We start from the raw sequence: 23,422 nt of genomic DNA, 5'->3' as shown, positions 1-23,422 counted from the left end.
TCCGCGTTTTCCGGGGTAGGTACAGCGGCGGCAGAGGGAGGGGATCTCGGGGTCTTGGAGCTCCTTCCAAAGAATGCTCCGATGGTGGACCCAAACGAGGTGTTGGACGCCTCGTTTCCACTCATTGGGGAGTGATGAATAAATATATATATAAATATATATATTTTGGTACTCACCCGCTTTGCCTCGTGTAGACGGACCTTAACATTGGGCCGTTACACTTATACCCACCGGGATTAAGCGAGAGAGTTAGAGGTAGGCTACGCGTGTGCGTGCACTACTAATCACTTTCTCGTTGCGTTTGTCCGCGTGTGCTCTCCCTTCTGGGTGCCGTTGTCACTAACACGAACTTACGGTTGCTGCTTCAGGAGGAACCGACGCCACCGATTCGAATCGGACAATCAACGCTTCCCTCAGCTCGCACGAAAGATCTGTATCACAACAAAACACTCACTCTCACTTCACCGCACTTTGCTCAGCCTCCGTCACGCGAAAGCGATCACAACCCGTTCACTGGCACTCGAAGCACCGTGTTAAGCAGTTCCGTGTTTGAGGTTGATTCAGGCGGTTCGGCGTTCTCGGCCAAGGGCCTGGGACCGGCCAATTCCCTCAGTAACAGAAAACTTGATCCTTGTCCACTTCACTTAGTAACTATCACTTCCACAAGTACTTATCTCCAGCCCAGCAAAAATTTGCTGTGCAGAATCGCGGTTTTCACAAAATTATTGCCAATAACACTGGGAGTGATTTGTAAACACGTCCGCTTTTCGACATAATTCACGTTCTTGGCTAATGTGTCTTGGCTAAAGTGTCTTGGCTAAGGTGTCTTGGCTAAGGTGTCTTGGCTAAGGTGTCTTGGCTAAGGTGTCTTGGCTAAGGTGTCTCGGCTAATGTGTCTTGGCTAATGTGTCTTGGCTAAGGTGTCTTGGCTAAGGTGTCTTGGCTAAAGTGTCTTGGCTAATGTGTCTTGGCTAATGTGTCTTGGCTAAGGTGTCTTGGCTAATGTGTCTTGGCTAAGATGTCTTGGCTAATGTGTCTCGGCTAATCTGTCTTGGCTAATGTGTCTTGGCTAAGGTGTCTTGGCTAATGTGTCTTGGCTAAGGTGTCTTGGCTAATGTGTCTTGGCTAAGGCGTCTTGGCTAATGTGTCTTGGCTAATGTGTCTTGGCTAAGGTGTCTTGGCTAATGTGTCTTGGCTAAGGTGTCTTGGCTAAGGTGTCTTGGCTAATGTGTCTCGGCTAATGTGTCTTGGCTAATGTGTCTCGGCTAATGTGTCTTGGCTAAGGTGTCTCGGCTAATGTGTCTTGGCTAAGGTGTCTTGGCTAAGGTGTCTTGGCTAATGTGTCTCGGCTAAGGTGTCTTGGCTAATGTGTCTTAGCTAAGGTGTCTTGGCTAAGATGTCTTGGCTAAGGTGTCTTGGCTAAGGTGTCTTGGCTAATGTGTCTTGGCTAAGGTGTCTTGGCAAATGTGTCTTGGCTATTGTGTCTTGGCTAAGGTGTCTTGGCTAAGGTGTCTTGGCTAATGTGTCTCGGCTAATGTGTCTTGGCTAAGGTGTCTTGGCTAAGGTGTCTTGGCTAAGGTGTCTTGGCTAAAGTGTCTTGGCTAATGTGTATCGGCTAATGTGTCTTGGCTAATGTGTCTTGGCTAAGGTGTCTTGGCTAAGGTGTCTTGGCTAATGTGTCTTGGCTAAGGTGTCTTGGCTAAGGTGTCTTGGCTAAGGTGTCTTGGCTAAGGTGTCTTGGCTAATGTGTCTCGGCTAATGTGTCTTGGCTAATGTGTCTTGGCTAAGGTGTCTTGGCTAATGTGTCTTGGCTAATGTGTCTTGGCTAAGGTGTCTTGGCTAATGTGTCTTGGCTAATGTGTCTTGGCTAATGTGTGTTGGCTAATGTGTCTTGGCTAATGTGTCTTGGCTAAGGTGTCTTGGCTAAGGTGTCTTGGCTAAGGTGTCTTGGCTAAGGTCTCTTGGCTAAGGTGTCTTGGCTAATGTGTCTTGGCTAATGTGTCTTGGTCAAGGTGTTTTGGCTTAGGTGTCTTGGCTAAGGTGTCTCGGCTAATGTGTCTTGGCTAATGTGTCCCGGCTAATGTGTCTTGGCTAATGTGTCTTGGCTAAGGTGTCTTGGCTAAGGTGTCTTGGCTAAGGTGTCTTGGCTAAGGTGTCTTGGCTAAGGTGTCTTGGCTAATGTGTCTTGGCTAATGTGTCTTGGTCAAGGTGTTTTGGCTTAGGTGTCTTGGCTAAGGTGTCTCGGCTAATGTGTCTTGGCTAATGTGTCCCGGCTAATGTGTCTTGGCTAATGTGTCTTGGCTAATGTGTCTTGGCTAAGGTGTCTTGGCTAATGTGTCTTGGCTAATGTGTCTTGGCTAATGTGTCTTGGCTAATGTGTCTTGGCTAATGTGTCTTGGCTAAGGTGTCTTGGCTAAGGTGTCTTGGCTAATGTGTCTTGGCTAAGGTGTCTTGGCTAAGGTGTCTTGCCTAATGTGTCTCGGCTAATGTGTCTTGGCTAATGTGTCTTGGCTAAGGTGTTTTGGCTAATGTGTCTTGGCTAAGGTGTCTTGGCTAAGGTGTCTTGGCTAAGGTGTCTTGGCTAATGTGTCTCGGCTAATGTGTCTTGGCTAAGGTGTCTTGGCTAAGGTGTCTTGGCATATGTGTCTCGGCTAATGTGTCTTGGCTAATGTGTCTTGGCTAAGGTGTCTTGGCTAAGGTGTCTTGGCTAAGGTGTCTTGGCTAAGGTGTCTTGGCTAATGTGTCTCGGCTAATGTGACTTGGCTAAGGTGTCTTGGCTAAGGTGTCTTGGCTTAGGTGTCTTGGCTAAGGTGTCTCGGCTAATGTGTCTTGGCTAATGTGTCTTGGCTAATGTGTCTCGGCTAATGTGTCTTGGCTAAGGTGTCTTGGCTAAGGTGTCTTGGCTAATGTGTCTTGGCTAAGGTGTCTTGGCTAAGGTGTCTTGGCTAAGGTGTCTTGGCTAATGTGTCTTGGCTAATGTGTCTTGGCTAATGTGTCTTGGCTAAGGTGTCTTGGCTAATGTGTCTCGGCTAATGTGTCTTGGCTAATGTGTCTTGGCTTATGTGTCTTGGCTAATGTGTCTCGGCTAATGTGTCTTGGCTAATGTGTCTTGGCTTATGTATCTTGGCTAAGGTGTCTTGGCTAAGGTGTCTTGGTTAAGGTGTCTTGGCTAAGGTGTCTTGGCTTATGTGTCTCGGCTAATGTGTCTTGGCTAAGGTGTCTTGGCTAAGGTGTCTTGGCTAAGGTGTCTTGGCTAAGGTGTCTCGGCTAATGTGTCTTGGCTAATGTGTCGCGGCTAATGTGTCTTGGCTAATGTGTCTTGGTTAAGGTGTCTTGGCTAATGTGTCTCGGCTAATGTGTCTTGGCTAAGGTGTCTTGGCTAAGGTGTCTTGGCTAAGGTGTCTTGGCTAAGGTGTCTTGGCTAATGTGTCTCGGCTAATGTGTCTTGGCTAATGTGTCTTGGCTAATGTGTCTTGGCTAATGTGTCTTGGCTAAGGTGTCTTGGCTAATGTGTCTTGGCTAAGGTGTCTTGGCTAAGGTGTCTTGGCTAATGTGTCTCGGCTTATGTGTCTTGGCTAAGGTGTCTTGGCTAAGGAGTCTTGGCTAAGGTGTCTTGGCTAAGGTGTCTTGGCTAATGTGTCTTGGCTAAGGTGTCTTGGCTAATGTGTCTTGGCTAATGTGTCTTGGCTAAGGTGTCTTGGCTAAGGTGTCTTGGCTAATGTGTCTCGGCTAATGTGTCTTGGCTAAGGTGTCTCGGCTAATGTGTCTCGGCTAATGTGTCTTGGCTAATGTGTCTTGGCTTATGTGTCTTGGCTAAGGTGTCTTGGCTAAGGTGTCTTGGCTAAGGTGTCTTGGCTAATGTGTCTCGGCTAATGTGTCTTGGCTAAGGTGTCTTGGCTAAGGTGTCTTGGCTAAGGTGTCTTGGCTAAGGTGTCTCGGCTAATGTGTCTTGGCTAATGTGTCTCGGCTAAGGTGTCTTGGCTAATGTGTCTTGGCTAAGGTGTCTTGGCTAAGGTGTCTTGGCTAATGTGTTTTGGCTAATGTGTCTTGGCTAATGTGTCTTGGCTAATGTGTCTTGGCTAATGTGTCTTGGCTAATGTGTCTTGGCTAAGGTGTCTTGGCTAAGGTGTCTTGGCTAAGGTGTCTTGGCTAAGGTGTCTTGGCTAAGGTGTCTTGGCTAAGGTGTCTTGGCTAAGGTGTCTTGGCTAATGTGTCTTGGCTAAGGTGTCTTGGCTAATGTGTCTCGGCTAATGTGTCTTGGCTAATGTGTCTTGGCTAAGGTGTCTTGGCTAAGGTATCTTGGCTAAGGTGTCTTGGCTAAGGTGTCTTGGCTAATGTGTCTCGGCTAATGTGTCTTGGCTAAGGTGTCTTGGCTAATGTGTCTTGGCTAAGGTGTCGTGGCTAAGGTGTCTTGGCTAAGGTGTCTTGGCTAATGTGTCTTGGCTAATGTGTCTCGGCTAATGTGTCTTGGCTAATGTGTCTTGGCTAAGGTGTCTTGGCTAAGGTGTCTTGGCTAATGTGTCTTGGCTAAGGTGTCTTGGCTAAGGTGTCTTGGCTAAGGTGTCTTGGCTAAGGTGTCTTGGCTAATGTGTCTCGGCTAATGTGTCTTGGCTAATGTGTCTTGGCTAAGTTGTCTTGGCTAAGGTGTCTTGGCTAAGGTGTCTTGGCTAAGGTGTCTTGGCTAAGGTGTCTTGGCTAATGTGTCTCGGCTAATGTGTCTTGGCTAAGGTGTCTTGGCTAAGGTGTCTTGGCTAAGGTGTCTTGGCTAAGGTGTCTTGGCTAATGTGTCTTGGCTAATGTGTCTCGGCTAATGTGTCTTGGCTAATGTGTCTTGGCTAAGGTGTCTTGGCTAAGGTGTCTTGGCTAAGGTGTCTTGGCTAAGGTGTCTTGGCTAAGGTGTCTCGGCTAATGTGTCTTGGCTAATGTGTCTCGGCTAAGGTGTCTTGGCTAATGTGTCTTGGCTAAGGTGTCTTGGCTAAGGTGTCTTGGCTAAGGTGTCTTTGCTAAGGTGTCTTGGCTAATGTGCCTCGGCTAATGTGTCTTGGCTAATGTGTCTTGGCTAATGTGTCTTGGATAAGGTGTCTTGGCTAATGTGTCTTGGCGAAGGTGTCTTGGCTTATGTGTCTTGGCTAAGGTGTCTTGGCTAAGGTGTCTTGGCTAAGGTGTCTTGGCTAATGTATCTCGGCTAATGAGTCTTGGCTAAGGTGTCTTGGCTAATGTGTCTTGGCTAATGTGTCTTGGCTTATGTGTCTTGGCTTAGGTGTCTTGGCTAAGGTGTCTTGGCTAATGTGTCTTGGCTAAGGTGTCTTGGCTAAGGTGTCTCGGCTAATGTGTCTTGGCTAAGGTGTCTTGGCTAATGTGTCTCGGCTAATGTGTCTTGGCTAATGTGTCTCGGCTTATGTGTCTTGGCTAAGGTGTCTTGGCTAATGTGTCTTGGCTAATGTGTCTTGGCTAATGTGTCTTGGCTAAGGTGTCTTGGCTAAGGTGTCTTGGCTAAGGTGTCTTGGCTAAGGTGTCTTGGCTTAGGTGTCTTGGCTAAGGTGTCTTGGCTAATGTGTCTCGGCTAAGGTGTCTTGGCTAAGGTGTCTTGGCTAAGGTGTTTTGGCTAAGGTGTCTTGGCTAAGGTGTCTCGGCTAATGTGTCTTGGCTAATGTGTCTCGGCTAATGTGTCTTGGCTAAGGTGTCTTGGCTAAGGTGTTTTAGCTAAGGTGTCTTGGCTAAGGTGTCTTGGCTAAGGTGTCTTGGCTAAGGTGTCTTGGCTAATGTGTCTTGGCTTATGTGTCTTGGCTAAGGTGTCTTGGCTAAGGTGTCTTGGCTAATGTGTCTTGGCTAATGTGTCTCGGCTAATGTGTCTTGGCTAAGGTGTCTTGGCTAATGTGTCTTGGCTAATGTGTCTTGGCTTATGTGTCTTGGCTTAGGTGTCTTGGCTAAGGTGTCTTGGCTAATGTGTCTTGGCTAAGGTGTCTTGGCTAAGGTGTCTCGGCTAATGTGTCTTGGCTAAGGTGTCTTGGCTAATGTGTCTCGGCTAATGTGTCTTGGCTAATGTGTCTCGGCTTATGTGTCTTGGCTAAGGTGTCTTGGCTAATGTGTCTTGGCTAATGTGTCTTGGCTAATGTGTCTCGGCTAATGTGTCTTGGCTAAGGTGTCTTGGCTAAGGTGTCTTGGCTAAGGTGTCTTGGCTTAGGTGTCTTGGCTAAGGTGTCTTGGCTAATGTGTCTCGGCTAAGGTGTCTTGGCTAAGGTGTCTTGGCTAAGGTGTTTTGGCTAAGGTGTCTTGGCTAAGGTGTCTCGGCTAATGTGTCTTGGCTAATGTGTCTCGGCTAATGTGTCTTGGCTAAGGTGTCTTGGCTAAGGTGTTTTGGCTAAGGTGTCTTGGCTAATGTGTCTCGGCTAATGTGTCTTGGCTAAGGTGTCTTAGCTAAGTTGTCTTGGCTAAGGTGTCTTGGCTAAGGTGTCTTGGCTAATGTGTCTTGGCTAAGGTGTCTTGGCTAAGGTGTCTTGGCTAATGTGTCTCGGCTAATGTGTCTTGGCTAATGTGTCTTGGCTAAGGTGTCTTGGCTAATGTGTCTCGGCTAATGTGTCTTGGCTAATGTGTCTCGGCTAATGTGTCTTGGCTAATGTGTCTTGGCTAAGGTGTCTTGGCTAATGTGTCTCGGCTAATGTGTCTTGGCTAATGTGTCTTGGCTAATGTGTCTCGGCTAATGTGTTTTGGCTAAGGTGTCATGGCTAAGGTGTCTTGGCTAAGGTGTTTTGGCTAATGTGTCTTGGCTAATGTGTCTCGGCTAATGTGTCTTGGCTTATGTGTCTTGGCTAAGGTGTCTTGGCTAAGGTGTCTTGGCTAAGGTGTTCTGGCTTAGGTGTCTTGGCTAAGGTGTCTTGGCTAATGTGTCTCGGCTAATGTGTCTTGGATAATGTGTCTTGGCTAAGGTGTCTTGGCTAATGTGTCTCGGCTAATATGTCTTGGCTAAGGTGTCTTGGCTAATGTGTCTTGGCTTATGTGTCTTGGCTAATGTGTCTTGGCTAATGTGTCTTGGCTAAGGTGTCTCGGCTAATGTGTCTTGGCTAATGTGTCTTGGCTAATGTGTCTTGGCTAAGGTGTCTTGGCTAAGGTGTCTTGGCTAAGGTGTCTTGGCTAAGGTGTCTTGGCTAAGGTGTCTTGGCTAAGGTGTCTTGGCTAAGGTGTCTTGGCTAAGGTGTCTTGGCTAATGTGTCTCGGCTAATGTGTCTTGGCTAAGGTGTTTTGGCTAATGTGTCTTGGCTAAGGTGTCTTGGCTAATGTGTCGTGGCTAATGTGTCTTGGCTAAGGTGTCTTGGCTAATGTGTCTTGGCTAAGGTGTCTTGGCTAATGTGTCGTGGCTAATGTGTCTTGGCTAAGGTGTCTTGGCTAAGGTGTCTTGGCTAAGGTGTCTTGGCTAAGGTGTCTTGGCTAAGGTGTCTTGGCTAATGTGTCTTTGCTAATGTGTCTTGGCTAAGGTGTCTTGGCTAATGTGTCTTGGCTAAGGTGTCTTGGCTAAGGTGTCTTGGCTAATGTGTCTCGGCTAATGTGTCTTGGCTAATGTGTCTTGGCTAAGGTGTCTTGGCTAATGTGTCTCGGCTAATGTGTCTTGGCTAATGTGTCTCGGCTAATGTGTCTTGGCTAAGGTGTCATGGCTAATGTGTCTTGGCTAAGGTGTTTTGGCTAATGTGTCTTGGCTAATGTGTCTCGGCTAATGTGTCTTGGCTTATGTGTCTTGGCTAAGGTGTCTTGGCTAAGGTGTCTTGGCTAAGGTGTTCTGGCTTAGGTGTCTTGGCTAAGGTGTCTTGGCTAATGTGTCTCGGCTAATGTGTCTTGGATAATGTGTCTTGGCTAAGGTGTCTTGGCTAATGTGTCTCGGCTAATATGTCTTGGCTAAGGTGTCTTGGCTAATGTGTCTTGGCTAATGTGTCTCGGCTAATGTGTCTTGGCTAAGGTGTCTTGGCTAAGGTGTCTTGGCTAAGGTGTCTTGGCTAAGGTGTCTTGGCTAAGGTGTCTCGGCTAATGTGTCTTGGCTAAAGTGTCTCGGCTAATGTGTCTTGGCTAAGTTGTCTTGGCTAATGTGTCTTGGCTAATGTGTCTTGGCTAAGGTGTCTTGGCTAAGGTGTCTTGGCTAAGGTGTCTTGGCTAAGGTGTCTTGGCTAATGTGTCTCGGCTAATATGTCTTGGCTAATGTGTCTTGGCTAATGTGTCTTGGCTAATGTGTCTTGGCTAAGGTGTCTTGGCTAAGGTGTCTTGGATAAGGTGTCTTGGCTAAGGTGTCTTGGCTAATGTGTCTTGGCTAAGGTGTCTTGGCTAATGTGTCTTGGCTAATGTGTCTTGGCTAAGGTGTCTTGGCTAAGGTGTCTTGGCTAAGGTGTCTTGGCTAATGTGTCTCGGCTTATATGTCTTGGCTAATGTGTCTTGGCTTATGTGTCTTGGCTAAGGTGTCTTGGCTAAGGTGTCTTGGCGAATGTGTCTCGGCTAAAGCGGCTTGGCTAAGGTGTCTTGGCTAAGGTGTCTTGGCTAAGGTGTCTTGGCTAATGTGTCTTGGCTAATGTGTCTCGGCTAATGTGTCTTGGCTAAGGTGTCTTGGCTAAGGTGTCTCGGCTAAGGTGTCTTGGCTAAGGTGTCTCGGCTAATGCGTCTTGGCTAAGGTGTCTTGGCTAAGGTGTCTTGGCTAAGGTGTCTTGGCTAAGGTGTCTTGGCTAATGTGTCTTGGCTAAGGTGTCTTGGCTAAGGTGTCTTGGCTATGGTGTCTCGGCGAATGTGTCTTGGCTAATGTGTCTTGGCTAAGGTGTCTTGGCTAATGTGTCTCGGCTAATGTGTCTTGGCTAATGTGTCTTGGCTTACGTGTCTTGGCTAAGGTGTCTTGGCTAAGGTGTCTTGGCTAAGGTGTCTTGGCTAATGTGTCTTGGCTAATGTGTCTTGGCTAATGTGTCTTGGCTAAGGTGTCTTGGCTAATGTGTCTTGGCTAATGTGTCTCGGCTAATGTGTCTTGGCTAATGTGTCTTGGCTTATGTGTCTTGGCTAAGGTGTCTTGGCTAAGGTGTCTTTGCTAAGGTTTCTTGGCTAATGTGTCTCGGCTAATGTGTCTTGGCTAATGTGTCTTGGCTAAGGTGTCTTGGCTAATGTGTCTCGGCTAATGTGTCTTGGCTAATGTGTCTTGGCTAAGGTGTCTTGGCTAAGGTGTCTTGGCTAATGTGTCTCGGCTAATGTGTCTTGGCTGAGGTGTCTTGGCTAAGGTGTCTTGGCTAAGGTGTCTTGGCTAAGGTGTCTTGGCTAAGGTGTCTTGGCTAATGTGTCTCGGCTAATGTGTCTTGGCTAATGTGTCTCGGCTAATGTGTCTTGGCTAAGGTGTCTTGGCTAATATGTCTTGGCTAATGTGTTTTGGCTAAGGTGTTTTGGCTAAGGTGTCTTGGCTAAGGTGTCTTGGCTAATGTGTCTCGGCTAATAGGTCTTGGCTAATGTGTCTTGGCTAATGTGTCTTGGCTAAGGTGTCTTGGCTAAGGTGTCTTGGCTAATGTGTCTTGGCTAATGTGTCTTGGCTAATGTGTCTTGGCTAATGTGTCTTGGCTAAGGTGTCTTGGCTAATGTGTCTCGGCTAATGTGTCTTGGCTAATGTGTCTTGGCTTATGTGTCTTGGCTAAGGTGTCTTGGCTAATGTGTCTTGGCTAATGTGTCTCGGCTAATGTGTCTTGGCTAAGGTGCCTTTGCTAAGGTGTCTTGGCTAAGGTGTCTTGGCTAAGGTGTCTCGGCTAATGTCCCAGTCATGCAAAAGCGAGTTCATGCGGTCGAGTTTCTTTTGTTCTCATGGTCCCTAACGGGTCTGTTCGGAATCCACCGCGGAGTCCCGGAGGAAGACATTTAGCGACCACACGCACACACTCAAACCGGGTTGGTATATAAAGCCCCGCGTAGCCACGCCCGCTTCAGTCGCCCGCGAGCGTTCGTAGCGTGTGGATCTATGCCGGATTTTAGCAAAAAAATGAATGAATTCCAGAAAATAAAAACGCCAGGGGGGTTCCTCTAATTCACTCTCTCGTGAGAGCGTGAGAGAATCTTTTTTCCCCATACAACTTCCTTGGAGCTTTTGCTGAAATGATAGAGAACATTGGATTAGAAATTGGTGTAGAAGAAAGTCATGCTTACATTTGCGCCATCCGACCAGTCGTTGAGGGGGTACGTTGTGTACCGTATATAAATGAAGCTGAATGGGAATGGATTTCACTGCACGTATGATGCAAAAAATAATTCTTTCGTGCTTTTAGATATTTTTGGGGAAAAATATTGCATGACAGGTTTGTTTCCTACCATACGGCCGTTCCGATAAAAAATATTAGACGCTGTTTGGACCTTTTTAACTATCCTCAAGGTGTGGCTTTATGGAAAATTTCTTTAAACACACAGAAATACGAGGTAGCTGCTACACGTGCTAATTTTTTCCCATGAGCGTTCAGACAGACGACAGGTAACTGGCACTGTTCGTTGTCGCTACGCGCCTATACATGCGGAAGGTGTTACTGGTTGTTGTAGGCAGGTAATGAACACAGGATGTTATGTAGGTGCGACTAGGGGAAACCGAATACCTCTGACAAGAATTGAGTCATACCACAAACCATTGCATGGCCAAGAAATGCTTACCGGCTAAACACCGACTCGCGTACCAGTGATGCGTTCGGGTACATAGGTAAAGAATATGAATGTAAAAGGATGCGTCGATTAGGTGTCGCACGATGGGACTAGAGGCAGTGAACGATCAATTTAAAAACTGTTCAAAAGCCCTAAATTTTTCAAAACAATTGTTCATAAGTAGTTTAACACTGTCCTTTACATCTTTATCCAAATCGTATGTTTGAAAGAATTTAACAATTAAATTTGTGACGCTGAAGCAATCCCCGATATATTTAATCAAAATAACATGGTTAATCATTTGTATAAAAATCGGCAAAAATCTTTAAAAGATACGAAATGTTATTCTTTACAACTTTGTAGAACATCATTTTCGTCTAGCTCTTTAACTTTTTTAGTTATTCGCTAAAAACCAAAGCCAGTACGTTACGGGCGGCCGCGAGGAAATAGCTAAAGCAAGGCATAGAATTGTAGCGAAAAATACCTTGTTTTTGTCATTGAATTTTAGTATTATTTTATCTAAATACCACACGGGAAAATCTTGCAACTATTAGCCCAAAGTGTGGCCAACATATTGTAATCGGTGGTTTGTAAATAAATAATCATTTTAATACAAATAAATGAAGAAAAGTGAATGCGCTTTTGCGCGCTACTCTACGACCATCGCGACCAAAACACCGTCCGCTGCGAGCGGACGCGTTGCTTTCCACATGGACTCATTCACCGGCATTAAACATTCACCCGTAAGGATCGTGCAAGCGCCCGTACGCTGCAGACGCGTTGCTTTCTACATGGACGCCGTGAGGATTCCACGTAAGGATTCCACATGGACTCGAAACCCGGCGGGATCGTGCCTGCGCCCGTACGCTGCGTTCCACAAGGATTCCACATCGACCCGGGTCACGCCCCTAGGATCGTGCAGGCGCTCGTACGCTGTGTACACACATGGTGTCTTTGAATGTGTTAGTGTGTATCGACGCGCGATCCCAACACGCATTCTCGCTTTAGCAGGATGATCGTTAGTTAGGTAGAGGGAGAAAGGGCTAATTGGGATCGACAGCGTACCGTGTATATGCGTATGTGCACGTTTTTTATCTCACTTCGCCTGTAGGCCAGAACATAGCGGCAATAGTATTTATTAGCAGGCGTGGTTGAATTGCTCATTGGGGTGTCTTGGCTAATGTGTCTCGGCTAATATGTCTTGGCTAATGTGTCTTGGCTAAGGTGTCTTGGCTAAGGTGTCTTGGCTAAGGTGTCTTGGCTAATGTGTCTTGGCTAAGGTGTCTTGGCTAAGGTGTCTTGGCTAATGTGTCTCGGCTAATGTGTCTTGGCTAAGGTGTCTTGGCTAATGTGTCTCGGCTAATGTGTCTCGGCTAATGTGTCTTGGCTAAGGTGTCTTGGCTAATGTGTCTTGGCTAATGTGTCTCGGCTAATGTGGCTTGGCTAAGGTGTCTTGGCTAAGGTGTCTTGGCTAAGGTGTCTCGGCTAATGTGTCTTGGCTAATGTGTCTCGGCTAATGTGTATTGGCTTATGTGTCTTGGCTAAGGTGTCTTGGCTAAGGTGTCTTGGCTAAGGTGTCTTGGCTAAGGTGTCTTGGCTAAGGTGTCTTGGCTAATGTGTCTCGGCTAATGTGTCTTGGCTAATGTGTCTTGGCTAAGGTGTCTTGGCTAAGGTGTCTCGGCTAATGTGTCTTGGCTAAGGTGTCTTGGCTAAGGTGTCTTGGCTAAGGTGTCTTGGCTAATGTGTCTTGGCTAATGTGTCTCGGCTAAGGTGTCTTGGCTAAGGTGTCTTGGCTAAGGTGTCTTGGCTAAGGTGTCTTGGCTAATGTGTCTTGGCTAATGTGTCTCGGCTAAGGTGTCTCTGCTAATGTGTCTTGGCTAAGGTGTTTTGGCTAATGTGTCTTGGCTAAGGTGTCTTGGCTAATGTGTCGTGGCTAATGTGTCTTGGCTAATGTGTCTCGGCTAATGTGTCTTGGCTAAGGTGTCTTGGCTAATGTGTCTCGGCTAATGTGTCTCGGCTAATGTGTCTTGGCTAAGGTGTCTTGGCTAAGGTGTCTTGGCTAATGTGTCTCGGCTAAGGTGTCTTGGCTAATGTGTCTTGGCTAAGGTGTCTTGGCTAATGTGTCTTGGCTAATGTGTCTTGGCTAAGGTGTCTTGGCTAATGTGTCTTGGCTTAGGTGTCTTGGCTAAGGTGTCTTGGCTAAGGTGTCTCGGCTAATGTGTCTTGGCTAATGTGTCTCGGCTAATGTGTATTGGCTTATGTGTCTTGGCTAATGTGTCTTGGCTAAGGTGTCTTGGCTAAGGTGTCTTGGCTTAGGTGTCTTGGCTAAGGTGTCTTGGTTAATGTGTCTCGGCTAATGTGTCTTGGCTAAGGTGTCTTGGCTAAGGTGTCTTGGCTAAGGTGTCTTGGCTAAGGTGTCTTGGCTAAGGTGTCTTGGCTAAGGTGTCTTGGCTAATGTGTCTTGGCTAATGTGTCTTGGCTAAGGTGTCTTGGCTAATGTGTCTTGGCTTAGGTGTCTTGGCTAAGGTGTCTTGGCTAAGGTGTCTCGGCTAATGTGTCTTGGCTAATGTGTCTCGGCTAATGTGTATTGGCTTATGTGTCTTGGCTAAGGTGTCTTGGCTAAGGTGTCTTGGCTTAGGTGTCTTATCTAAGGTGTCTTGGCTAATGTGTCTCGGCTAATGTGTCTTGGCTAATGTGTCTTGGCTAAGGTGTCTTGGCTAATGTGTCTCGGCTAATGTGTCTTGGCTAAGGTGTCTTGGCTAAGTTGTCTTGGCTAAGGTGTCTTGGCTAATGTGTCTTGGCTAATGTGTCTCGGCTAAGGTGTCTTGGCTAAGGTGTCTTGGCTAAGGTGTCTTGGCTAAGGTGTCTTGGCTAAGGTGTCTTGGCTAAGGTGTCTTGGCTAAGGTGTCTTGGCTAAGGTGTCTTGGCTAAGGTGTCTTGGCTAATGTGTCTTGGCTAATGTGTCTCGGCTAAGGTGTCTTGGCTAATGTGTCTTGGCTAAGGTGTTTTGGCTAATGTGTCTTGGCTAAGGTGTCTTGGCTAATGTGTCGTGGCTAATGTGTCTTGGCTAAGGTGTCTTGGCTAAGGTGTCTTGGCTAAGGTGTCTTGGCTAAGGTGTCTTGGCTAAGGTGTCTTGGCTAATGTGTCTTGGCTAAGGTGTCTTGGCTAATGTGTCTTGGCTAATGTGTCTTGGCTAAGGTGTCTTGGCTAATGTGTCTTGGCTAAGGTGTCTTGGCTAAGGTGTCTTGGCTAATGTGTCTCGGCTTATGTGTCTTGGCTAATGTGTCTTGGCTAAGGTGTCTCGGCTAATGTGTCTTGGCTAATGTGCCTCGGCAAATGTGTCTTGGCTAAGGTGTCTTGGCTAATGTGTCTTGGCTAATGTGTCTTGGCTAATGTGTCTTGGCTAAGGTGTTTTGGCTAATGTGTCTTGGCTAAGGTGTCTTGGCTAATGTGTCGTGGCTAATGTGTCTTGGCTAAGGTGTCTTGGCTAAGGTGTCTTGGCTAAGGTGTCTTGGCTAAGGTGTCTTGGCTAAGGTGTCTTGGCTAATGTGTCTTGGCTAATGTGTCTCGGCTAAGGTGTCTTGGCTAATGTGTCTTGGCTAAGGTGTCTTGGCTAAGGTGTCTTGGCTAATGTGTCTCGGCTTATGTGTCTTGGCTAATGTGTCCCGGCTAATGTGTCTTGGCTAATGTGTCTTGGCTAATGTGTCTTGGCTAAGGTGTCTTGGCTAATGTGTCTTGGCTAATGTGTCTTGGCTAATGTGTCTTGGCTAATGTGTCTTGGCTAATGTGTCTTGGCTAAGGTGTCTTGGCTAAGGTGTCTTGGCTAATGTGTCTTGGCTAAGGTGTCTTGGCTAAGGTGTCTTGCCTAATGTGTCCCGGCTAATGTGTCTTGGCTAATGTGTCTTGGCTAAGGTGTTTTGGCTAATGTGTCTTGGCTAAGGTGTCTTGGCTAAGGTGTCTTGGCTAAGGTGTCTTGGCTAATGTGTCTCGGCTAATGTGTCTTGGCTAAGGTGTCTTGGCTAAGGTGTCTTGGCTTATGTGTCTCGGCTAATGTGTCTTGGCTAATGTGTCTTGGCTAAGGTGTCTTGGCTAAGGTGTCTTGGCTAAGGTGTCTTGGCTAAGGTGTCTTGGCTAATGTGTCTCGGCTAATGTGACTTGGCTAAGGTGTCTTGGCTAAGGTGTCTTGGCTTAGGTGTCTTGGCTAAGGTGTCTCGGCTAATGTGTCTTGGCTAATGTGTCTTGGCTAATGTGTCTCGGCTAATGTGTCTTGGCTAAGGTGTCTTGGCTAAGGTGTCTTGGCTAATGTGTCTTGGCTAAGGTGTCTTGGCTAAGGTGTCTTGGCTAAGGTGTCTTGGCTAATGTGTCTTGGCTAATGTGTCTTGGCTAATGTGTCTTGGCTAAGGTGTCTTGGCTAATGTGTCTCGGCTAATGTGTCTTGGCTAATGTGTCTTGGCTTATGTGTCTTGGCTAATGTGTCTCGGCTAATGTGTCTTGGCTAATGTGTCTTGGCTTATGTATCTTGGCTAAGGTGTCTTGGCTAAGGTGTCTTGGTTAAGGTGTCTTGGCTAAGGTGTCTTGGCTTATGTGTCTCGGCTAATGTGTCTTGGCTAAGGTGTCTTGGCTAAGGTGTCTTGGCTAAGGTGTCTTGGCTAAGGTGTCTCGGCTAATGTGTCTTGGCTAATGTGTCGCGGCTAATGTGTCTTGGCTAATGTGTCTTGGTTAAGGTGTCTTGGCTAATGTGTCTCGGCTAATGTGTCTTGGCTAAGGTGTCTTGGCTAAGGTGTCTTGGCTAAGGTGTCTTGGCTAAGGTGTCTTGGCGAATGTGTCTCGGCTAATGTGTCTTGGCTAATGTGTCTTGGCTAATGTGTCTTGGCTAATGTGTCTTGGCTAAGGTGTCTTGGCTAATGTGTCTTGGCTAAGGTGTCTTGGCTAATGTGTCTTGGCTAATGTGTCTTGGCTAATGTGTCTTGGCTTATGTGTCTTGGCTAAGGTGTCTTGGCTAAGGAGTCTTGGCTAAGGTGTCTTGGCTAAGGTGTCTTGGCTAATGTGTCTTGGCTAAGGTGTCTTGGCTAATGTGTCTTGGCTAATGTGTCTTGGCTAAGGTGTCTTGGCTAAGGTGTCTTGGCTAAGGTGTCTTGGCTAATGTGTCTCGGCTAATGTGTCTTGGCTAAGGTGTCTCGGCTAATGTGTCTCGGCTAATGTGTCTTGGCTAATGTGTCTTGGCTTATGTGTCTTGGCTAAGGTGTCTTGGCTAAGGTGTCTTGGCTAAGGTGTCTTGGCTAATGTGTCTCGGCTAATGTGTCTTGGCTAAGGTGTCTTGGCTAAGGTGTCTTGGCTAAGGTGTCTTGGCTAAGGTGTCTCGGCTAATGTGTCTTGGCTAATGTGTCTCGGCTAAGGTGTCTTGGCTAATGTGTCTTGGCTAAGGTGTCTTGGCTAAGGTGTCTTGGCTAATGTGTTTTGGCTAATGTGTCTTGGCTAATGTGTCTTGGCTAAGGTGTCTTGGCTAATGTGTCTTGGCTAATGTGTCTTGGCTAAGGTGTCTTGGCTAAGGTGTCTTGGCTAAGGTGTCTTGGCTAAGGTGTCTTGGCTAAGGTGTCTTGGCTAAGGTGTCTTGGCTAAGGTGTCTTGGCTAATGTGTCTTGGCTAAGGTGTCTTGGCTAATGTGTCTCGGCTAATGTGTCTTGGCTAATGTGTCTTGGCTAAGGTGTCTTGGCTAAGGTATCTTGGCTAAGGTGTCTTGGCTAAGGTGTCTTGGCTAATGTGTCTCGGCTAATGTGTCTTGGCTAAGGTGTCTTGGCTAATGTGTCTTGGCTAAGGTGTCGTGGCTAAGGTGTCTTGGCTAAGGTGTCTTGGCTAATGTGTCTTGGCTAATGTGTCTCGGCTAATGTGTCTTGGCTAATGTGTCTTGGCTAAGGTGTCTTGGCTAAGGTGTCTTGGCTAATGTGTCTTGGCTAAGGTGTCTTGGCTAAGGTGTCTTGGCTAAGGTGTCTTGGCTAAGGTGTCTTGGCTAAGGTGTCTTGGCTAATGTGTCTCGGCTAATGTGTCTTGGCTAATGTGTCTTGGCTAAGTTGTCTTGGCTAAGGTGTCTTGGCTAAGGTGTCTTGGCTAAGGTGTCTTGGCTAAGGTGTCTTGGCTAATGTGTCTCGGCTAATGTGTCTTGGCTAAGGTGTCTTGGCTAAGGTGTCTTGGCTAAGGTGTCTTGGCTAAGGTGTCTTGGCTAATGTGTCTTGGCTAATGTGTCTCGGCTAATGTGTCTTGGCTAATGTGTCTTGGCTAAGGTGTCTTGGCTAAGGTGTCTTGGCTAAGGTGTCTTGGCTAAGGTGTCTTGGCTGAGGTGTCTCGGCTAATGTGTCTTGGCTAATGTGTCTCGGCTAAGGTGTCTTGGCTAATGTGTCTTGGCTAAGGTGTCTTGGCTAAGGTGTCTTGGCTAAGGTGTCTTTGCTAAGGTGTCTTGGCTAATGTGCCTCGGCTAATGTGTCTTGGCTAATGTGTCTTGGCTAATGTGTCTTGGATAAGGTGTCTTGGCTAATCCCACGCAACAATTTCCCATATAAATCTTGGCGAAATTTCCCTTGGGCAAAGGGTACAGTTCTAGAGCCCATTAATTCTATGACAGAACCCAATAAGCTTCAGTTTTACGCAGGGTTAGGGCCCTTCAGCCGCCTATTAGTGCCTGGGACCCGATGACGTTTAATGCAGACGCCATGTTTTTTTAAAGAGCTATGAAAATGAAAGGTAACAGTAGTGGAAGGTAAAGAAGAGCATATCAAAAACATGGGAAATAAAAAAAGAAACCTCAGCGCGCGTGTTTACTTCTGACATTCTCCATCTCCTTCTCTCTCCAGCGACTTTACTATTGGCATTTGTTATTTACCACTCTTCAGAGTGTACAGTATTTGTTTTCTGCTGGTCGCACTCTCCCCACCCATTCTACTATGCTATTGTGCAGTAACCGTTATTCTTCGGAAAGAGCGGTAGGACAGGACTTGACTTGGTGTGAGCTTGTATCTGAGTAGGGTTTCCCATTCCTCTGATTGTCGTGTGTTGTGCTACTGCTTGCTGCAAGGAAAGTGGAGAGTGAATTTTTATTTCATATCAAGTGTGTAAGTTATACCTGGGATCGATCCATGGAATCATCTGCGATGCATAACTAGCGCGTTACGCATTGAACTGTTGAGGTGATTGGGATCGAATCAGTTAGTTGCCCAATATTAATTTACGCTTTTCACTCACAGACATCATGCGTCGTTGGAAAACTGTCGAAAGTGCAACAGCAACGCGTGCATCTATGGACAACTGCATTGAAACTTCATCGACGATTGATGCACCACTTATGCATAACAACGAAAAAAGTGCAAAAATTATTACACTTACCACATCTAGTGCAGAAAACAATGTAAATCTAAACCATTGCAATAGTTCTGTGCGGATAATAACATCTCCCATCACACCGAAAATTGTGCCTGGCATTGTAGCAATAGTTCCACCACCCCCGGTACCAATAACTCCAACACGTAGTGCATTGATAGTTTCTTCTACATCAACTACTATGGAACAACAAAATAGATCGACTGAATCAACCCAATCCTTTTTGGCACCATCTACATCATCGACAAATTCATTATATTTCGATGGCAAAGAAAACCAACGACGAAACTACACCGAACACAGTTATGCTTCCGGAGTGTTGGGAAAAAACAATTTTCCTTCAGCGACAGACGATTCGGCTACAAATTCTCGTTCTAATATGCAGGAAAATCAAATGCTAGAAAAGATACTTAAAAAACTAGAGAATATTGAAGTTAAAGTAGACTGTCTATTAGATCACGTATGTTGTAGTAACACCACCGTTAGACGGATTAATTTTGAGTTTACTCAAATAGATTGTTTAGAAAACTTTCAACAATTTAATGATAAACTTGGACAGGATCCAATTTTCTACAATAGCGGAATTGAATGGCTTAGCATAAGAGTCACAGAACAAGACTTGGATAATCGAATGCACGAAGCATTAGATCTCCTCTTCGATCGTCATTTTTTTAGCACATGTAGCTGGAGTGGCAAAGGTAAGACAGACAAAAAAATAGCACTAAAAGAGTACAGTAATTTTATTAATTTTTTCAAATCTTTTGCCGGAAATAAGTTTCAAATGCCAACAGATGATTGTGTTAAAACATTTTTTCTAAAAAAGTTATCCCACGGAGTAGCTAGAGCTAAGGCGCAAGGAATTAGAAAAACAAGCTGCCACAAAAAAAGGCGCTTATAAATGATGATTAGTTCCACCCCGCAACCCCGAGACAGGATTGAGTTAAGCGAAATTTCCACTCCTCAATCCGTTATTCGTGATACTTAAAAAAAACTATAACAACAATAACACAGGAAAAGACGTTACCAAAAAGTATAATATAACTACTGAATTGTTGATCAAAACATGTTTAACATGTTTAAAAGGTATGAAATATTATGAAGAATAAACGTATTCAATATATTTTTGAACTGAAAGATTAATGTTTAATATTTCTTAAATATATTACATATTTTATGTACATACATTAATTTTAATCGCTTACAATAGTATGAACAAGAGGAGTGAAAAAAAAATCGTTATTTAAGACTATACACACTAATTTACACTTAATATCGCTAACTAATACATGGCTTAATGTAGATGATACATCCGATACTTTTGCCTTATAATTATATATGATATCAGAGATAAGGGGATCTTCAAATGTGTTTTCTTTTATCAAAACTTTATAACCCTCTATTTTATAACCATCGGAGTATTCTGATGCGCTATGGTATTGAATTATTGTGTGGTCTTTAGTCAAAAACCATGAGTTTTTATTATTTTTGCGTAGTAAAAAGTTTTCATTCACCTGCAGTATGACTTCATCTTTTATCATTTTTATCATGGGAAATGTATGTTTTGGATCATTTGTAGCAACTTCCACTTCTTTTAGCTCAACTATACGGTTAGCAACTTGTGGTAGAGGGTGAGGCGCACTCCTGACTAATTTTTTGATAGAAAATAATTTGTTTTCAAACGGATATGTAGAAATATCACTTAATGGCCCAAACCTATGCACATCAACCAAAACATGAAGCAAGTTATGAACGTTACTGGTCACATGATGTTCATGGTAAATGTTGCCAAATTGACCAACAAACCTTTCCAGTAAGATACCTGCATATGCCCAATGCTGTTGAAATGTCTTGGAAGTCAGTAGTATAACTGCAACATACAATAGTTTGAAATGATCGAAAACTCGTGTGTTGAGATTGGCACTTAATATCGGAATGCTAACATGACGGAAAAAGTTTCCATACTCTTTCCCTTTCCAATACTTTAAATAACGCAAAGATCGTAATTGCCGATTCATTTCGCTTGGGAATTTAATATTTATCAGTTGCTCCGATATCATCCGTTGCTTAGAAGGTTTCCATTTTTTAAATGGTTTTAGGGTGCCAAATACCCAACCCCATAATAATTTTCTGACTATTCCTAAATCTATTAGATGAAGTAAGTCTGCTATTACAAAATTATAGACCATATCGAAATCATTGAGATCTAATAGTGGACTTCTACATCTATAATGCTCCTTATACACACCATCTCGAAACTCTTTATCAGTACGGAGATCTGCACACACGCTTTGGTACACAACCTTTCTGGCGCTTTTCAAATGTGTTCCAATGCTCTTGCATTTCATGCAGCCATGCCTTGAACCGTGATATGCGACTCCTGTAAAAACAATTAAGAGCATAAATCAATGGTAATAGTTTTCACGACTACATAGAACACATAGATTGATCTCAAACACTTACTTACCCTTTAGAAATGATCGTGCCGGAGAATCAGCTATAATGGCATGTAACTGAATGTCGACCAGTTTTCCGTTGATGTTTGTGCCTTGATCCAGAAGAAAATTTAATTCATCAACCAACGGCCTAAGATAACTTTCAACATTATCTGGCTTTGATGACCCACAATAGATTCCAACAACCAACACTGGCATTCTTTTCAAATGAGGCAAGGACATAAGTATAGGCCACATCTCAGTCGGTCCACTGTTGTGTAAGGGCAATCCATCCATTGACAAGTTTAAAGCAATTAAACTTGTTGCAGGTGTCTCTTTGCTGAAATACAGAAACATCTGTTAGATTTTACCTTACATAAACAGGTAAAATCAAACATACTCACCCGAAGTAATGCTGTAAGCATTTTTCTACCCCATAGTACCACAGCTGCCCGCCAGCAACATTTGCGATTTGATTCGATATCAAAATTGGCGTTTTTAAAAATGTTCTCGCATCCTTAGGGAGGTTGAAATCAGTACTGTGGTCCAATAGTTTTAGCAGCGCGGTTAAAGTTTTCAGCGGAACATTGTAGGAAAGAGCCCACAGCCGAAGCAAATCTTTAAACGGTTTGTTCCCGAAAGCAATTTCTGGTTCACCGTCGTCGGATGGTTCGCTAGAATCTCCAGCATCTTCGTCCAAAAGAACTTCACTATTATTCTCGACGGCTTCTTCGATGATATCATCAGATGTTGTGGGAACGACTGCACAAACAAACAAACGAAAAAAATGAATGTATGGCACTCTAATTCAACTACCATTGATATCTTACTTGGTGGATCTGATGAATTTGATTCACGTTGAAAGTTGGATTCATTAGCTTTTCGGATTTTGGCTAATTGTCCTGATTTTTTCAGTTTTTTAGCATACATGATGAAACACTTGAACGAGCGTAAACAATAATGGTGGCAGTTATTTCAAAACAAAACTCAAGAGTGAGCGCGAGAGAAAATGTGAATGTATAGCCAGGCATAAAAAAGCAAAGCAGACGAAGAAGAGCTAAGGAAGAAACCGTCAGACGATATCGAACGATAGACACACGGGAGGAAGAGGTAATGAAACAGCGTTGGCGGGGGTAAAAATATTGCCTGACAGCGCGCTCTCCCATACAAACGGCAGCAAAATTGACAGCGTCCCATACATTTTACAGCTCGATTGTTGTGTGGGATGTGTCTTGGCGAAGGTGTCTTGGCTTATGTGTCTTGGCTAAGGTGTCTTGGCTAAGGTGTCTTGGCTAAGGTGTCTTGGCTAATGTATCTCGGCTAATGAGTCTTGGCTAAGGTGTCTTGGCTAATGTGTCTTGGCTAATGTGTCTTGGCTTATGTGTCTTGGCTTAGGTGTCTTGGCTAAGGTGTCTTGGCTAATGTGTCTTGGCTAAGGTGTCTTGGCTAAGGTGTCTCGGCTAATGTGTCTTGGCTAAGGTGTCTTGGCTAATGTGTCTCGGCTAATGTGTCTTGGCTAATGTGTCTCGGCTTATGTGTCTTGGCTAAGGTGTCTTGGCTAATGTGTCTTGGCTAATGTGTCTTGGCTAATGTGTCTTGGCTAAGGTGTCTTGGCTAAGGTGTCTTGGCTAAGGTGTCTTGGCTAAGGTGTCTTGGCTTAGGTGTCTTGGCTAAGGTGTCTTGGCTAATGTGTCTCGGCTAAGGTGTCTTGGCTAAGGTGTCTTGGCTAAGGTGTTTTGGCTAAGGTGTCTTGGCTAAGGTGTCTCGGCTAATGTGTCTTGGCTAATGTGTCTCGGCTAATGTGTCTTGGCTAAGGTGTCTTGGCTAAGGTGTTTTAGCTAAGGTGTCTTGGCTAAGGTGTCTTGGCTAAGGTGTCTTGGCTAAGGTGTCTTGGCTAATGTGTCTTGGCTTATGTGTCTTGGCTAAGGTGTCTTGGCTAAGGTGTCTTGGCTAATGTGTCTTGGCTAATGTGTCTCGGCTAATGTGTCTTGGCTAAGGTGTCTTGGCTAATGTGTCTTGGCTAATGTGTCTTGGCTTATGTGTCTTGGCTTAGGTGTCTTGGCTAAGGTGTCTTGGCTAATGTGTCTTGGCTAAGGTGTCTTGGCTAAGGTGTCTCGGCTAATGTGTCTTGGCTAAGGTGTCTTGGCTAATGTGTCTCGGCTAATGTGTCTTGGCTAATGTGTCTCGGCTTATGTGTCTTGGCTAAGGTGTCTTGGCTAATGTGTCTTGGCTAATGTGTCTTGGCTAATGTGTCTCGGCTAATGTGTCTTGGCTAAGGTGTCTTGGCTAAGGTGTCTTGGCTAAGGTGTCTTGGCTTAGGTGTCTTGGCTAAGGTGTCTTGGCTAATGTGTCTCGGCTAAGGTGTCTTGGCTAAGGTGTCTTGGCTAAGGTGTTTTGGCTAAGGTGTCTTGGCTAAGGTGTCTCGGCTAATGTGTCTTGGCTAATGTGTCTCGGCTAATGTGTCTTGGCTAAGGTGTCTTGGCTAAGGTGTTTTGGCTAAGGTGTCTTGGCTAATGTGTCTCGGCTAATGTGTCTTGGCTAAGGTGTCTTAGCTAAGTTGTCTTGGCTAAGGTGTCTTGGCTAAGGTGTCTTGGCTAATGTGTCTTGGCTAAGGTGTCTTGGCTAAGGTGTCTTGGCTAATGTGTCTCGGCTAATGTGTCTTGGCTAATGTGTCTTGGCTAAGGTGTCTTGGCTAATGTGTCTCGGCTAATGTGTCTTGGCTAATGTGTCTCGGCTAATGTGTCTTGGCTAATGTGTCTTGGCTAAGGTGTCTTGGCTAATGTGTCTCGGCTAATGTGTCTTGGCTAATGTGTCTTGGCTAATGTGTCTCGGCTAATGTGTCTTGGCTAAGGTGTCATGGCTAAGGTGTCTTGGCTAAGGTGTTTTGGCTAATGTGTCTTGGCTAATGTGTCTCGGCTAATGTGTCTTGGCTTATGTGTCTTGGCTAAGGTGTCTTGGCTAAGGTGTCTTGGCTAAGGTGTTCTGGCTTAGGTGTCTTG

General features: G+C 45.2%; 2 protein-coding genes and 1 long non-coding RNA gene across 3 annotated transcripts; 2 read left to right on the top strand and 1 right to left on the bottom strand.

Moving 5' to 3' along the window:
* The first annotated feature begins 11,788 nt into the window (after positions 1-11,788).
* LOC125774269 (uncharacterized) lies at positions 11,789-13,617 on the top strand. Its single transcript, XR_007420729.1, has 3 exons — positions 11,789-11,805; positions 12,660-12,883; positions 13,374-13,617. It is a non-coding gene; the product is annotated as an uncharacterized LOC125774269 (long non-coding RNA).
* Positions 13,618-17,157: 3,540 nt separating this feature from the next.
* Positions 17,158-18,912, top strand: LOC125774259 (uncharacterized). The gene has a single exon (XM_049444527.1). The coding sequence runs from the start codon at positions 17,864-17,866 to the stop codon at positions 18,887-18,889; it is 1,026 nt and encodes a 341-aa protein (XP_049300484.1). The 5' UTR covers positions 17,158-17,863; the 3' UTR covers positions 18,890-18,912.
* Positions 18,913-19,181: 269 nt separating this feature from the next.
* On the bottom strand, positions 19,182-21,647 carry LOC125774272 (uncharacterized). Its single transcript, XM_049444531.1, has 4 exons — positions 21,254-21,647; positions 20,828-21,185; positions 20,456-20,763; positions 19,182-20,368 (listed from the first exon to the last, which is right to left on the bottom strand). The coding sequence occupies exons 1-4, from the start codon at positions 21,351-21,353 to the stop codon at positions 19,182-19,184; spliced, it is 1,953 nt and encodes a 650-aa protein (XP_049300488.1). The 5' UTR covers positions 21,354-21,647.
* Between the last annotated feature and the right edge of the window lie 1,775 nt (positions 21,648-23,422).

Source organism: Anopheles funestus, unplaced genomic scaffold, assembly GCF_943734845.2.
Source record: "Anopheles funestus unplaced genomic scaffold, idAnoFuneDA-416_04 scaffold_11_ctg1, whole genome shotgun sequence".
NCBI classification, from domain to species: Eukaryota; Metazoa; Arthropoda; class Insecta; order Diptera; family Culicidae; genus Anopheles; species Anopheles funestus.
Note: the sequence above shows the minus strand (reverse complement) of the source record. Positions and strands in the feature narration are given on the sequence as shown.

Coding starts and splice junctions, on each gene's coding strand:
- LOC125774259 (XM_049444527.1), top strand. CDS start 17,864: ATGCGTCGTTGGAAAACTGTCGAAAGTGCAACAGCAACGCGTGCATCT.
- LOC125774272 (XM_049444531.1), bottom strand. CDS start 21,353: ATGTATGCTAAAAAACTGAAAAAATCAGGACAATTAGCCAAAATCCGA. Junction 21,186..21,253: donor AAATTCATCAGATCCACCAA/GTAAGATATCAA, acceptor TTGTTTGTGCAG/TCGTTCCCACAACATCTGAT. Junction 20,369..20,455: donor GGCACGATCATTTCTAAAGG/GTAAGTAAGTGT, acceptor TTGTTTTTACAG/GAGTCGCATATCACGGTTCA.